This window comes from Lissotriton helveticus, chromosome 10 (genome assembly GCF_964261635.1).
Source record: "Lissotriton helveticus chromosome 10, aLisHel1.1, whole genome shotgun sequence".
NCBI lineage: Eukaryota > Metazoa > Chordata > Amphibia > Caudata > Salamandridae > Lissotriton > Lissotriton helveticus.
In genome coordinates this window covers 973,585,424-973,597,785 of record NC_136071.1, presented here as the reverse complement: position 1 = coordinate 973,597,785, position 12,362 = coordinate 973,585,424, and the positions used below count along the sequence as shown (strand labels likewise).

The following is a 12,362-nucleotide window of genomic DNA, read 5'->3' as shown; positions in this document are numbered from 1 at the left end:
AATATGCTTTACATTGGGATGACGATGCGCCCTGTGAAAGAGCGCATCAGGGAGCACAATAGCAACATTCGCTGTGCAAAAACACATACAAGGCTTTATGACCACTGTAAAGAATATAACCACTCCACTGAGAACATGCGTTGGACTGTCCTCGAGTGCCAACCTGGAATGAACCAACAAGCCCTCTTCAGATTGGAGCAGAGATGGGTGCATCGTCTTCGCACCGATGAACTCGGCCTCAATGATGCGGTGCCGTGGACAATGCTAGCTAGATAGTTCACTCTAGGGACTGATTGTCCTCCCCCAAGTTACTTCGAATTCTGGCTGAGACTGGTTGCCACCCGTTCTCGAAACGGGGTTAGAGAAGCTCTCTATACGAACCCATTGCCCCTTTACCAACATCGATTTTGAGCCATTGAGTAAACCACTTCCCCGTTCCAATATGGCTCCCGCGTTTCACCCCTTACTACAACCAGGGGGAATCATCACTGTCTAGACCGGCGTCACGTTGCCTAGCAACAGGCTTAGGACACGCCCCTACGGCGCCCGCGCTTCCAGGTCTTATCTGAGGCAGCGGCTGGTCGCGACTCCACCGGCTGACCTGCGGTAATACCGACGTGGGAGGGGTAGGTGACTAGACGCCCTCTGCCAGCGATAATCAGGTAAGGCGCACTGATTCATGCAAGGACCCCCGCGAGCGGTCCTTTCCGATCGCCGTGGCGGACCCTCTGCGGGACCACAGATGACGATGAGCCGTCCCGCTAAGCAATAACACCCTGACTTGGCGGCACTGTTGATTCGTTTCAGGTTCCGTAACCTATTTCTGGCCCCACCAGGTCAGCGCGTGAGAGCTGTCCGACCCTGGGATCACGGGTAAGGCTTGCATGGCGACCGTCCCCAGCGTGTTGAATATCTCACATTAAGGCTTGTTCACCACACAGGCGCCAACTTGCGGTGGCCATTGATTTGTTGAGCTAGAGTGTCGATGTGGTTCTCTTTCTTCTGATTGTCTGGAAATAATTTTAATTTGAATTTTACGTGTGTGAATGTGCACACTTACAGTTGCTTGCTCAAATGAAATGTAGGCATGGCATGTCACGATAGACGATATGAGTATAGACCACTGTGCGAGCCATTTTCAGTGCACACATATCACATGCCGGCTTAATGAGCACTGTTTACACATATACAATGTGGTGATTCCTCTTCCACGAGGGATTTGGACCGTCTCTCTCACTCAAAAGTGTCTCCATGATGGGGTCTTCACAAACCCATCTACACCCCGATATGCATCACCAGCATGTTATTGGTTTTAATTTAACGATAGCTAGGGGAACATAGACACATTTCTAATTATATCTCTGATAACACTCTTTCTCCTTTTCCTTGCCTAGCTCTTGGGAGGGACTGGACGAAGGATTGTCCCTACGACACACTCCAGGTCGTATACTTGATTCCTCTGATTACTGAGGGATCTGTCAGCAATTATATGAGCTTCTTTTTGGTCCTGATGAATTGCCTGAGCGGCAAGAAACATGTTGACCACACGTTCACTAAGGGTTGAATGAGGCACGATTACTTTAATTGTCTCGCCTCAATACCCCTTATCGTTCCTTTTAATAAAGCAGTGAGCCATACTATTAAATTCTTTTCCCCATGGACTCCACTGACTTTTTTTAGACCACACTCACGCTCACTATTGCACTTTTTTAGGCCCCTCACACTCACACACCCTTTGGCTAAGGAATAAAAGAACCCCGCCAAAGTGCAGCATCCGGTGCTGCCCGACAGGCATTGCACCGCCAGTCTGTCGCAGGGGCAGGATACCGATGATGACGCTGGACGATCGCCGGGTGGGATGACAATAGTCGTCCAACCGGTGACCTGTGTGAGGCATCCCCAAATTCCGTAAAGGGTTCACAACATTCACTTTTTTCTGTTGAACTCAATATGAGAGAGAGGTTCACGTTAGTCATTTAGTTGACTTTGTCCGGGGAACTCTGTAAATTCTTTGTTGTTGGTATTGTCCGTCTGAACAAGCAGAGAGTTGGTCTGGAAGGACGGGAGAAAGGCCTTCAGTGCCAAGTGAACAGCTCTGAGTTCCAGGAAATTGATGTGGTACGTGGACTCCGTCGGGGACCACGTCCCTTGAATCTGTAAATCCCCGGAGTGCGCTCCCCAGCCCTGGAGAGAAGCATCCGTCACGATAGTCTGAGTGGGAATGTCCTTGTGGAAGGGAACTCCTCTGAGGAGATTCTCCGCTGAACACCACCACTTCAGAGACTGAAGAGCATGCAGAGACAGTCGTATCTTGTCGTCCCAAGAACATCTCCTCTGGTCCCACTGATCCTCCAAGCACTCCTGCAGCGGTCTCATGTGCAGCCGTGCATGTGGCATCAGGAAGATACAAGAGGCCATCAATCCCAGTAGAAAAGACACCTTCCTCACTGTAGTAGATGGAGTGGTCATAAGAGCCTGAGCCTTCCGAAGGAGTGATAATCGTTGCCCCTCCGAAGGAGACACCCTTGCTGACATCGTATCAATGGTGGCCCTCAAATACTGAATGCACTGGACCGGAGTCGGGACAGACTTGGACATGTTGATGTGCAACCCCAGCTTGTTCAATAGAACGCACGTCTTCTGGAAGTGCGCTTGAGCTTCCGAGAAGGAGGAGGCCTTGATCAACCAATCGTCCAGGTACGGGTAGACAAACACCTTGTTCTTCCTCAGGTGTGCCGCTACCACTGCCATGCACTTCGAGAAAGTTCTGGGCGCAGACTTCAGCCCGAATGGAAGTACCGTGTACTGATAGTGATTGGCGCCGACTTGAAACCGCAGGAACTTCCTGTGTTTGAGTGCAATGGGCACATGGAAGTACGCATCCTGTAGGTCTATTGCACATAGCCAGTCTCCCTGTTGCAACTGAGGATAAATCTGATGCAACGACAGCATGCGAAACTTTTCTCTGCGAAGCCACTTGATTGCCTGTCGCAAGTCCAGAATGGGCCTGAACTCGTTCTTGTCCTTCTTGCGGACCAGAAAGAACCGGGAGTACAGACCTCTTCCTCTTTGAGACAGAGGTACATCTTCAATCGCCCTTTTCCTTAACAGGATATCGGCCTCCGCTTGGAGCTCGCGCAGTTGATACTGCGAGCTGACCGGAGGAATCGATGGAGGAGGGCTGGTGAACCGAAGACTGTATCCATAGCAAACAATATTCAGCACCCACTTGTCCTGAGTAATTTTTCTCCGCTCTGCCAGAAAAAATTGAACGCTTCCCCCCACCGGAGCGGGTAACGGATGAAGGGGAAGTAACCACTCAGGGTCGAGACCCGGCCGGGCCTTTGTTAGCTGTAGAGGACTGCTGTCCACCTCTACCCTTCTGGCACTTCTGGAAGGGTCTCCGGAACTGCTGCTGCTGTCCCGAAGACTGTCCTCGCCCCCTGCCCTGTGCACCGAACCGTCTCTGGAACGGACGGTAGGGCTTCTTTTCCTTGGGCTTCTCCAAGCCCACCGCCGTCAGGGTCTCTGCCTCCGCCTTCATGCGGGCCATCTCATCATCGGCATGTTTTCCGAACAGTGTTTCTCCTGAAAACTGCAGATTGGCCACCCGCTGCTGGGCCTCCGGCTTGAGTGACGTGAGCCTGAGCCAAGCATGACGGCGCTGGTTGAACCCATGACAGTAACCATGGGCTCCCAAAAGAGAGATATCCGCAGCCGCGCTGATGGCCTGGTTTGAAACCAGCATCCCTTCCTTAAGGATCTCTAGGAAGTCCTCCCTCTTGTCTCGTGGTAGAAGGTCCGTGAACTGTTGCAGGGAATCCCACAGGGCATGGTCGTACCGCCCCAGCAAAGCCGAATCGCTGGAGGCTTTCATGGTAGTGGAAGCAGTCCCACAAGCCTTCCTCCCAGCCGAGTCGATCCATCGGCTTTCCTTATCAGGCGGCACGGTGGAGGACGGGGAGGTAGAGTGTAACTTTCTGGCCGCCGTCACTATAACGGAGTCGGGTACTGGATCCATCCTCAGGAAAGCCGGGTCTGAATCCGGGGCCCTGTACTTCTTCAGAAGTCGGGAGGGAGCGGCCTTCACCACCGCTGGCGTAAGGAACAGCTCCTCCGCAGGTTCTACCAAACCTGGCACTAACGGCAGCAGGGGGCGAGACAAATGCTTCTTGTGAAGTGTCTCAAATATCACGGACGTCGTAGGTGTAGGAGCCGTCACCGTGATGCCTAACTTTGTCGCCCCCCTCAGGAGAACCTCCTGGAACGTGCTGATGTCGTCCACCGGAGACACCCTTGTCCCCGGGGACTCCGACAAGGTCGGCGAATAGGATCGTGTCCTGGAGGAGTCCGAGCGGGACCTGGATCCTCGCCTCCTATGGCGGCGTCTAGATCTAGTGGAGGTTCTGCGCCGACTCCTAGATCTTCCTCTCTGTCCGGAGCGTGATCTTGACTTCCTAGGCCTCGGGCGATCTGCCGGTTCCACCGGAGCGGGCATCTTAGGTTTGGCTGGGGCCTGCGGCTTAGGAGTCCCCTTGGGAGGGGTCGGAAACCTGGGCAATGAAAACGACCTCGGAGGAACCGGAGGAGGCTTCAGTGGCACTTGAGGTTGAGGTACGGGTTTCGGAAGCGGAGGCAAAGGAGGAGGGGTAGGAGCCCTCAGAGGGGGACCCCTCGGCAATGGCGGCGGAGGCGTAACTTACGACGGCGTATACACCTCGGAATACACCGAGCCCGGTGATCCACCACCAGTCTGGGACGTTGGCGAGCTTACCATGGCATCAGGCCTCTTCTCCCACTTCTTCGACGTCGAAGAACGGTGACCAGACGGCGAGCGTCGGCCCCTCGACGTCGAGCGTCTCTTCCTCGGCGTCGACCGTCTTCCATGCCTCGTCGGCGACTTCGTACGCCTCCACGGCGATCTCTCGTGCCTCGACGGCGATCTCAACCGCCTCGACGAAGACCTCTTGCGCCTCGACGGCGACCTCTTGCGCCTCGACGGCGACCTCGTCCGCCTCGACGGCGACCTCGTCCGCCTCGTCGGCGACCTCGTCCGCCTCGTCGGCGACCTCTTCCGCCTCGACGTTGTTCCACTCCTCGACGACGAGGTTCCCCTCGACGACGATCTTTTCCTCTTCGCCGACGGCGAACGGCGGTGTCGCTTCGACGGCAAGCGCCGACGCCGGGCCCTTCGACGTCGAGTCCGACGAGGATGACGACGAAATCGTCACAGGAGACTTCGACGGCGGTCTGTGTAACTCCCTCGACGTCGACGGCGCATCGCCCCAGAGCCCTGGGGAGAAGGGGAACAGACCGTGGTCATCCCTCTCGACGTCGTGGTCGGTGCAATCGACCCAGACGGAGAGTGGGCACGCTTGCTGGTCTTCCTGCCTCTGGGGAGCCCCCCAGAGGCCTCAGCACGGGCAGAAGAAGCCCCTCCAGACCCACCTTGCGCCTTCAGCCTTCTTTCCTCGAGTCCCTGAAGCCTGATCTTCTGTCTGTCCTTCAGGGTCCTGCCAGAGAAGCCCTGACAAATCTCACACTCCTCTCGGACATGGGAAGAGGGAAGGCAGAGGATACACACCTCATGGGGATCTGATTTTGCCTTCTTCCTGGAACACTCCGGGCATTTGTCAAATAATGCAGGCATATTTGACATCAAAAAGGAGCAAAAGCCAAGAAGAACAGCACTAAAGTACTTTAGAAGCACTCAAATCGAAATTAATAGTGAAAATCAATAATAAACCCTTGAAAAGGGAGAGCTCAATGTCCAGGGTCCTGCTTGCAGGAGCCGGAAAAAAGAACTGAAAGTAAAAGGGACCTGCAGTGCATTCTGGGATACTGTGAAGTTCTGGAAGGTTCTCTTAAAGGCACAGTATCCTGTTCTGAGCCACATAATGGCAGCCTATGGGGCTTGTCTGTCCAGATCCTCCTCTCTATCATTCCAGGGGTTTTTGCTGCTGAAGCAAGGGAAATCTGTACAGGCTTTGCTGTTTTGTGAATTTTTTTGGTGGAATTTCTAGTTGAAGTACTGGACAGTGTAGCCTGTGTTATAGGCTGCATTATCTGTCTTTAATTCTCTCTTAAGTGTCTGTGCAGGTCTGCATTTTTTCGACACTTTAAGAGATTATTTTTGATTGCTCCGGGGTCCACGCACATGGGCGGGACTATTCACTAGATTATGAATATACACAGAGATCCCCTACTACAGAAAGTGTAGCTAAGATATTAGCACCCTTTTAATATGTATTGTTATTAAACACAAACCATTAATAAAACATCGACAGTACATACATCTAGACAGAAAGTTATACCAAGGCGAAAGTATTGTTTCATAAGCAAAGCCCGTGATTTAAGTACAAACCAGCAGAATAGATGACCCTTCCCACAGTCTACTGCAGGTGCTCTCAGCAAAGGGAAGCTAAGTGTATCTGATCCTGAAGTACTTGAGCCTTGCTTCGTAAGTCTGACTGCTCTTTCACAAGATCTTATCGGGCACCACTTTATAGCAGTATTGTTTTCAACAAATGCCTGAAAAAAAGAAATACTTAACGTTAGTTATCTTTAAGCTTCTGCTTGAAATAAAGCAATTGAATGAGGCAGTGCATGCATGACCACTGAGTACCACCAGACAGCAATCCAGGACCATATAGAGAAACAGGATATCGGCATGGCAGTAACACTACCACTAACATGAAGTCATGATCTAGAATGGAGGAATGGTATAGGGGAGACCTGTGTAGAGGTGAGGCCACCGCACAGGTGTAAACAGGGGTCTTACGGTTAATTTTTCCTTGCTTTACACCAAACATGTACAGAGTCATCTTGTGGGCTGTGATAGGCAACATGACACTAAACAGGTGGAGCACCACCTTTGAACAGGTGATAAGGAATATGACAAATCTACACCTCCTGAAATCAAAAGTCACATCGACTTGTACCATCTCCCTATTCATTTATTTTAAGCTTTTTCCCTAATCTTGAGCCAGTCTTTTCATTAACAAACATCTAGGGTTTTGCAAATTCTATAACCACAAAATTTACAATCTACTGGATGAATAATCTTGCACACACTTATACCAAGCACTTTCAATCATCAGAAAGAGGATGATTTTCGAAACGTCAAATACTATAATTTCGTAGGTGAAACTGCAACAATAGAAGATCCATCAATAAAACATTTAGGCCGTCTACAGTGGTTACTACACTCTAAAAGACTAGTTTATTCACAAAATAAATTTTTACAAAAAGAATGTTGTACAATTGTTACTCATTTTCACAATCTAATTGGTCAAAATGGGTTAAAGGTTTGAAACAAGTGTAACAGCAGGTGGAAAAATGTTCACATAAAATACATTTAGCAAACAATAAACAGCATGGTATATTTCTAATACTCTTTTGAGACAGTAAACACCCTAACTAATACATGGATGGTTTTAGAAAGAGAACACTTGGGTTCTGATGTACCAATAGGCACTTCTCAAAGAATGGATGAAAATTAAGACTGATATTGTGTGGCCCATCTGTAATTATTCAATGCGATCTATGTACTAAAAAGCTGTGTCGCAATTTGTACAGTCGAAGTGCGTTGCAAGACCGATCTGCCTAATGAATAATAATTGTACAGGTCTCTATTGGCATTGTCCTGTGATTAGCTACAAAGACAGGAATTGTGGCCTGGAAGGAAAAACAGAACACTATCCCTGTGTTCACAATTCCAAACAGCACAATGGGGTGGCCGGTGGGGAGGCAGTTGTCCCGATGGCCCACTGCCTGTTACACATGAGGCTGCCAGACACAAGTCTCAAAGAGAAAGTTATGCAAAAAGGGTCAGCTTCTCCCTTGTGAATGAGCTAAAAAGCTCTTTCGATGTGTCAGTAAACTTTAAATGGTTTGCAGCTGCAACCTCGGTTGCAAACCCAGTGATAAATCTCGTTGAAAAATCGCAATTTAAAGGGCCAACTTTTGAGACTTTCTTGGCAGTTCCTTGTAGTCACTTTTAATGTTCCATGGACCTCAGAGACACCCCGTAGCGGACAGGAATCACTCCAGCAGAGAATACCAGCATGGTCCAGTCAAAGTGCAGCTGGTCATGCCAGGAAAAAGGCCTTTTGAAGCTTGTTATGTCCCTGAAGCCACACAGGAGGTCAGTCAATTACCTTTGGAATCCACTTCTCAATGTCCATGTAATTGGAGCAAGGTCAAACCTCATTCACACCCACTGAAAAATGCTGTGTACAAGAGGGAGCAGGTTCAGCCCTTCAGGTGTCCTCACAGGTTACGGACAGCAGGTCCAGTTCTTTTTTGTTCTGCTATAGGTCCAGAAAGTGTTCTAGGAGCTGGAGGTGAGGTGCTACTTTTGGTCAATTCACTAGCCAATGAATGGGTGATGGTGACTCATGGACATTGCCTTATCAATGGACATAAAAATTATCTGGGTCAAATCTTCCTACTTTTGCCTCACATCCTATTTGCCCTCACTGTCAAATATCTCACAGAGCACCTCTGCACCATTTTCGGTAAAATCCAACATGACAAACTGGTTCTGCCCCTGGAGAGAGCTTATGGTATACCTAAGGCTGTGTTTAAGATAATGAGAAGTCCCCTCTTACTCAACTACTCTAAAGCAGTTCTGGGGTCAGTTCCCTCCTTCACTGAAATTAAAGTCAGAAGTCTTAAGTGGGTTCTGGGAACAAAAGATCCCTCTTTTCAAGGCTTCACTTATCACTAAACTATAAAACTACAAGTATCTTCCAGGTCCCTTTCAAATTAGTAAAGCTCCTGGATACTCCTGAACTGCCCTGCTTGTGTTAAGTTCGGTCACATCCACCCCCCCGTCCCAGCCCCCACCATCCTGCAAGGTCCAAGCCATTGTCTCTGCTCTGAGCAGTATTTCACGCCTCAACAAAGCTGCACTGAGAGGCCAGCAGCAAGAAGACCAAAGCTAATCAGCTTGCAGTGGTTTCAATTGAGTAAAGTATACATTTTGGAAAGTTACTTTTGTTGTATATTTATCAAACATCCAACTTCACCACAGATTTACAATTGATTAAGACTTTTAATACATATTTAATAAAAGTGGTTTAACTACCTCTGTACCTTATTCCAAACCAATATACAGAAGTAACATATTAAGTATACTTTAGTTTTTTTCTTCACAGAACCAGCTACAGCATTCACAGTGAAAATATATTTTGCCTCCCTCCCCGACCTATAGCCAAGGGCCAATTGCTACCGGGGATACTCCCAAGGTTGCATAATGGACATATGGTCTTGCCCTGGGGGGGAATGCTGGCCAGAGCCTCGGAGACACTTCTCCCATGGGAGACACTGAATTGTTAGATCATCCAGGTGCCATCAAAAGGGACAACAGGGGGAAACAAGCATTTACAATGCAATAGGTCTTGCAGTGACAATGTTGAGAGCTATCAGTATTGTAAATGATATACATTTTAATGTTTTTCTTTTCTAAAAAGTTTACGGTATATATTAGCAATTATGCAAAATCAGAATTTAGATGAAATGATGAGAAAAAAAACAATTAAAAAAAACCACAAGGCACGCCCTCTCTCTCTCTTCCTGTGAGTGGTGTGTACTTCGGGATCTCGCTCTGCCTGTGAGTGGTGTGTGCCTCGGGATCTCTCTCTGACTGTGAGTGTGATGAGAGGCTGCTTGAGCGCGGAGATGTGCTCAAACACCATATAGCGCTATTTGTGGAAGCAAATATTGGTGCAAGTGACCCAGACCGGCAACAGACACTGCGGAGGGGGCGGGGAGGCATGAACTCAGACATGCCATAGAGAGGGACTGTGGAAGAGAAGCAGCAAGTGGGCTGCTCCTGGTGGGGTCCTCCCTTGTGTGAATGGAGTGTTGGAATGCTTGTGTATGAATGTGAGGATCAGTTAGAGTCGGGCTGAGCAGCAAGTGGGCTGCTCCTGGTGGGGTCCTCCCTTGATACTTACCATCTGATGAATAAAGCATCTTACTAATGCTACACCTCGTCTTCCTATTCATCATTTCATCCATTTACAAGAACGAAGTAGTATAGATATGCATATAGAACGGGCAGACAGGGTACATATGGATCGTTGATCGACATGTATACACTGGCAGAGACAGGCGAATGATTAGCCAGAGCAAAATAAAGATGTATGGTTGGGTGGTAGGAGGGACAGAGAGGTGGACGAATCAATGGAAAGAGAGAAAGGCAGACGGGCAGATAGATGTACAGACAAATGGATGGGTGGAAAGTTCCACATGAATGGGTGGACAGAAGAAGGTACAGATGGAAGAGAGAACGGGCAGGCAGATGGACGGATGGATGGATAGCTGCATCCGTATGGCTGGTTGGGTGGACGGTTGGACAGACGGCAGGACAAAGGGCAAGATAAGTGAAAGTAAAGCAATAGGGAGCCAGCGATGTGGAGACTGTGACAGGGGGTGGTGACAGAGAGGCAGTGTGGTAGGCGTGTGTGTGTGTGTGTGGGTGGGAGGGTCCTCGCCGAAGAGAAAGGTAATGACGTGAAGAAAGTGTGACTGGAGGGAGAGCACAGGGGAGGGTGTGTGTACGTGAGGCGGAGTGATGTAGATAAAGAGAGGGGGTACGGATGTGCACTAGTAGAGAGTTGCGATGAGCGTTTTGAGGGATGGAGTGTGCAGGAGTAGAGGAGAGTGCCGATGGGAACAGGTGAATCAGGAGGAGAGGCGGAGTAGAGGCTAGGGCACAGGTTGAGGAGCAGGAAGGTACGGGTGGAGGGGGGTTGTTCGGGTCGAGCAGGAATACAAGTGTAGTAGACGAGATGTGCTGGTGAGGGGGCGTTTGGCACAGGTGAGGGGACTTAGGTGAAGCGGGGGTGCGTGTGGAATGGAGAGGGTACAGAGTGAGGAACGTAGGCACATAGGTGGACTGCGGATATGGAGCAGACACACAGGTGGGTATAGGTGGAAAATTGAACGAATCAAGGTAAAGTAAAGGTAGTGGTAAAGTGAAGGAAGCGGTGCAGGAGAAGAGAGAGGGTGGCAGCGGCAGACGACCGCCTCCACGCCGGGATGGTGTGGCGATGTGTCCCGGATGCCTTGTTCTGTGCCCCTGCCTTACTGCTAAGCTCTCCGCTGGAGCTGCAGGGAGCCAGAACCGCCGCCAGGGGGTTGGGTGTAGAGCGAGATGTCAATCCCAGACTCCCAAGTGTGAGACAGAGGCAAGCTCACACCGTGCTCTCCACCGGGAGAGCAGCGAGCAGAGACGGGCTGAACCACCGAGCACAGAAAAACCAAAGGTGGTGATGGACGGAGCGTTGACAATACAAACACTCACCCCCAGTCAACTGATCTGGGTTTAATCCATCACCATTCTTTAGCCCACTCTGCCACCCCTGTTCAGACATGGCCATATGCAAATCAGTTTGACCACGTGCCTCATGGGAACAGTCCAGCCCGAACTGCCAAGCCATGCCTTCCCTGACCGGAAACAAGCTTCCCAGGACCGGTTTCTGGCATAGCAGCCGTCTTCAGCTGGGCTTTCTTGAATCCAGTGGCAAAGTGAGCAAGGGACTCACGTCTGAGCATACCCTGCCAACTTATGGCGAACAAAGCAAAATCAAAGGAAATGATGGACGGAGCGTTGACAATACGAGCACTCACCCCCAGTCAACTGATCTGGGTTAAATCCATCACCATTCTTTAGCCCACTCTGCCACCCCAGTTCAGACATGGCCATATGCAAATCAGTCTGACCCTGTGCCTCATGGGAACAGTCCAGCCCGAACTGCCAAGCCGTGCCTTCTCTGGACCGGAAACAAGCTTCCCAGGACCGGTTTCTGGCATTGCAGCCGTCTTCAGCCGGGCTTGCTTGAATCCAGTGGCAAAGTGAGCAAGGGACTCACGTCTGAGCATACCCTGCCAACTTATGGCGAACAAAGCAAAACCAAAGGAAATGATGGACGGAGCGTTGACAATACAAGCACTCACCCCCGTCAACTGATCTGGGTTTAATCCATCACCATTCTTTAGTCCACTCTGCCACCCCAGTTCAGATATGGCCATATGCAAATCAGTCTGACCCTGTGCCTCATGGGAACAGTCCAGCCCGAACTGCCAAGCCATGCCTTCTCTGGACCGGAAACAAGCTTCCCAGGACCGGTTTCTGGCATTGCAGCCGTCTTCAGCCGGGCTTGCTTGAATCCAGTGGCAAAGTGAGCAAGGGACTCACGTCTGAGCATACCCTGCCAACGGGAAACATCCTTTACAACGCAACTTTTACCGCGCAGTGCCTTTACGACGCAACTTTTACAACGCAAACCATTACAACGCATTGTGCTGGGGGGCGCTCTAGGATAGGGAATAAGTTTAATTTACTATCCAAC

The 12,362-nt window shown here is 50.1% G+C and overlaps 1 protein-coding gene across 2 annotated transcripts in view; it reads right to left on the bottom strand.

Moving 5' to 3' along the window:
* Nucleotides 1–12,362, bottom strand: part of ANKIB1 (ankyrin repeat and IBR domain containing 1) — a 580,820-nt gene that overhangs the window by 309,048 nt on the left and 259,410 nt on the right. For both annotated transcript variants that reach the window (XM_078663642.1, XM_078663643.1), the window contains exon 9: nt 6,365–6,531. In XM_078663642.1, coding sequence (XP_078519768.1) covers nt 6,365–6,531 — 167 coding nt within the window. The remainder of the gene's footprint in view (nt 1–6,364; nt 6,532–12,362) is intronic.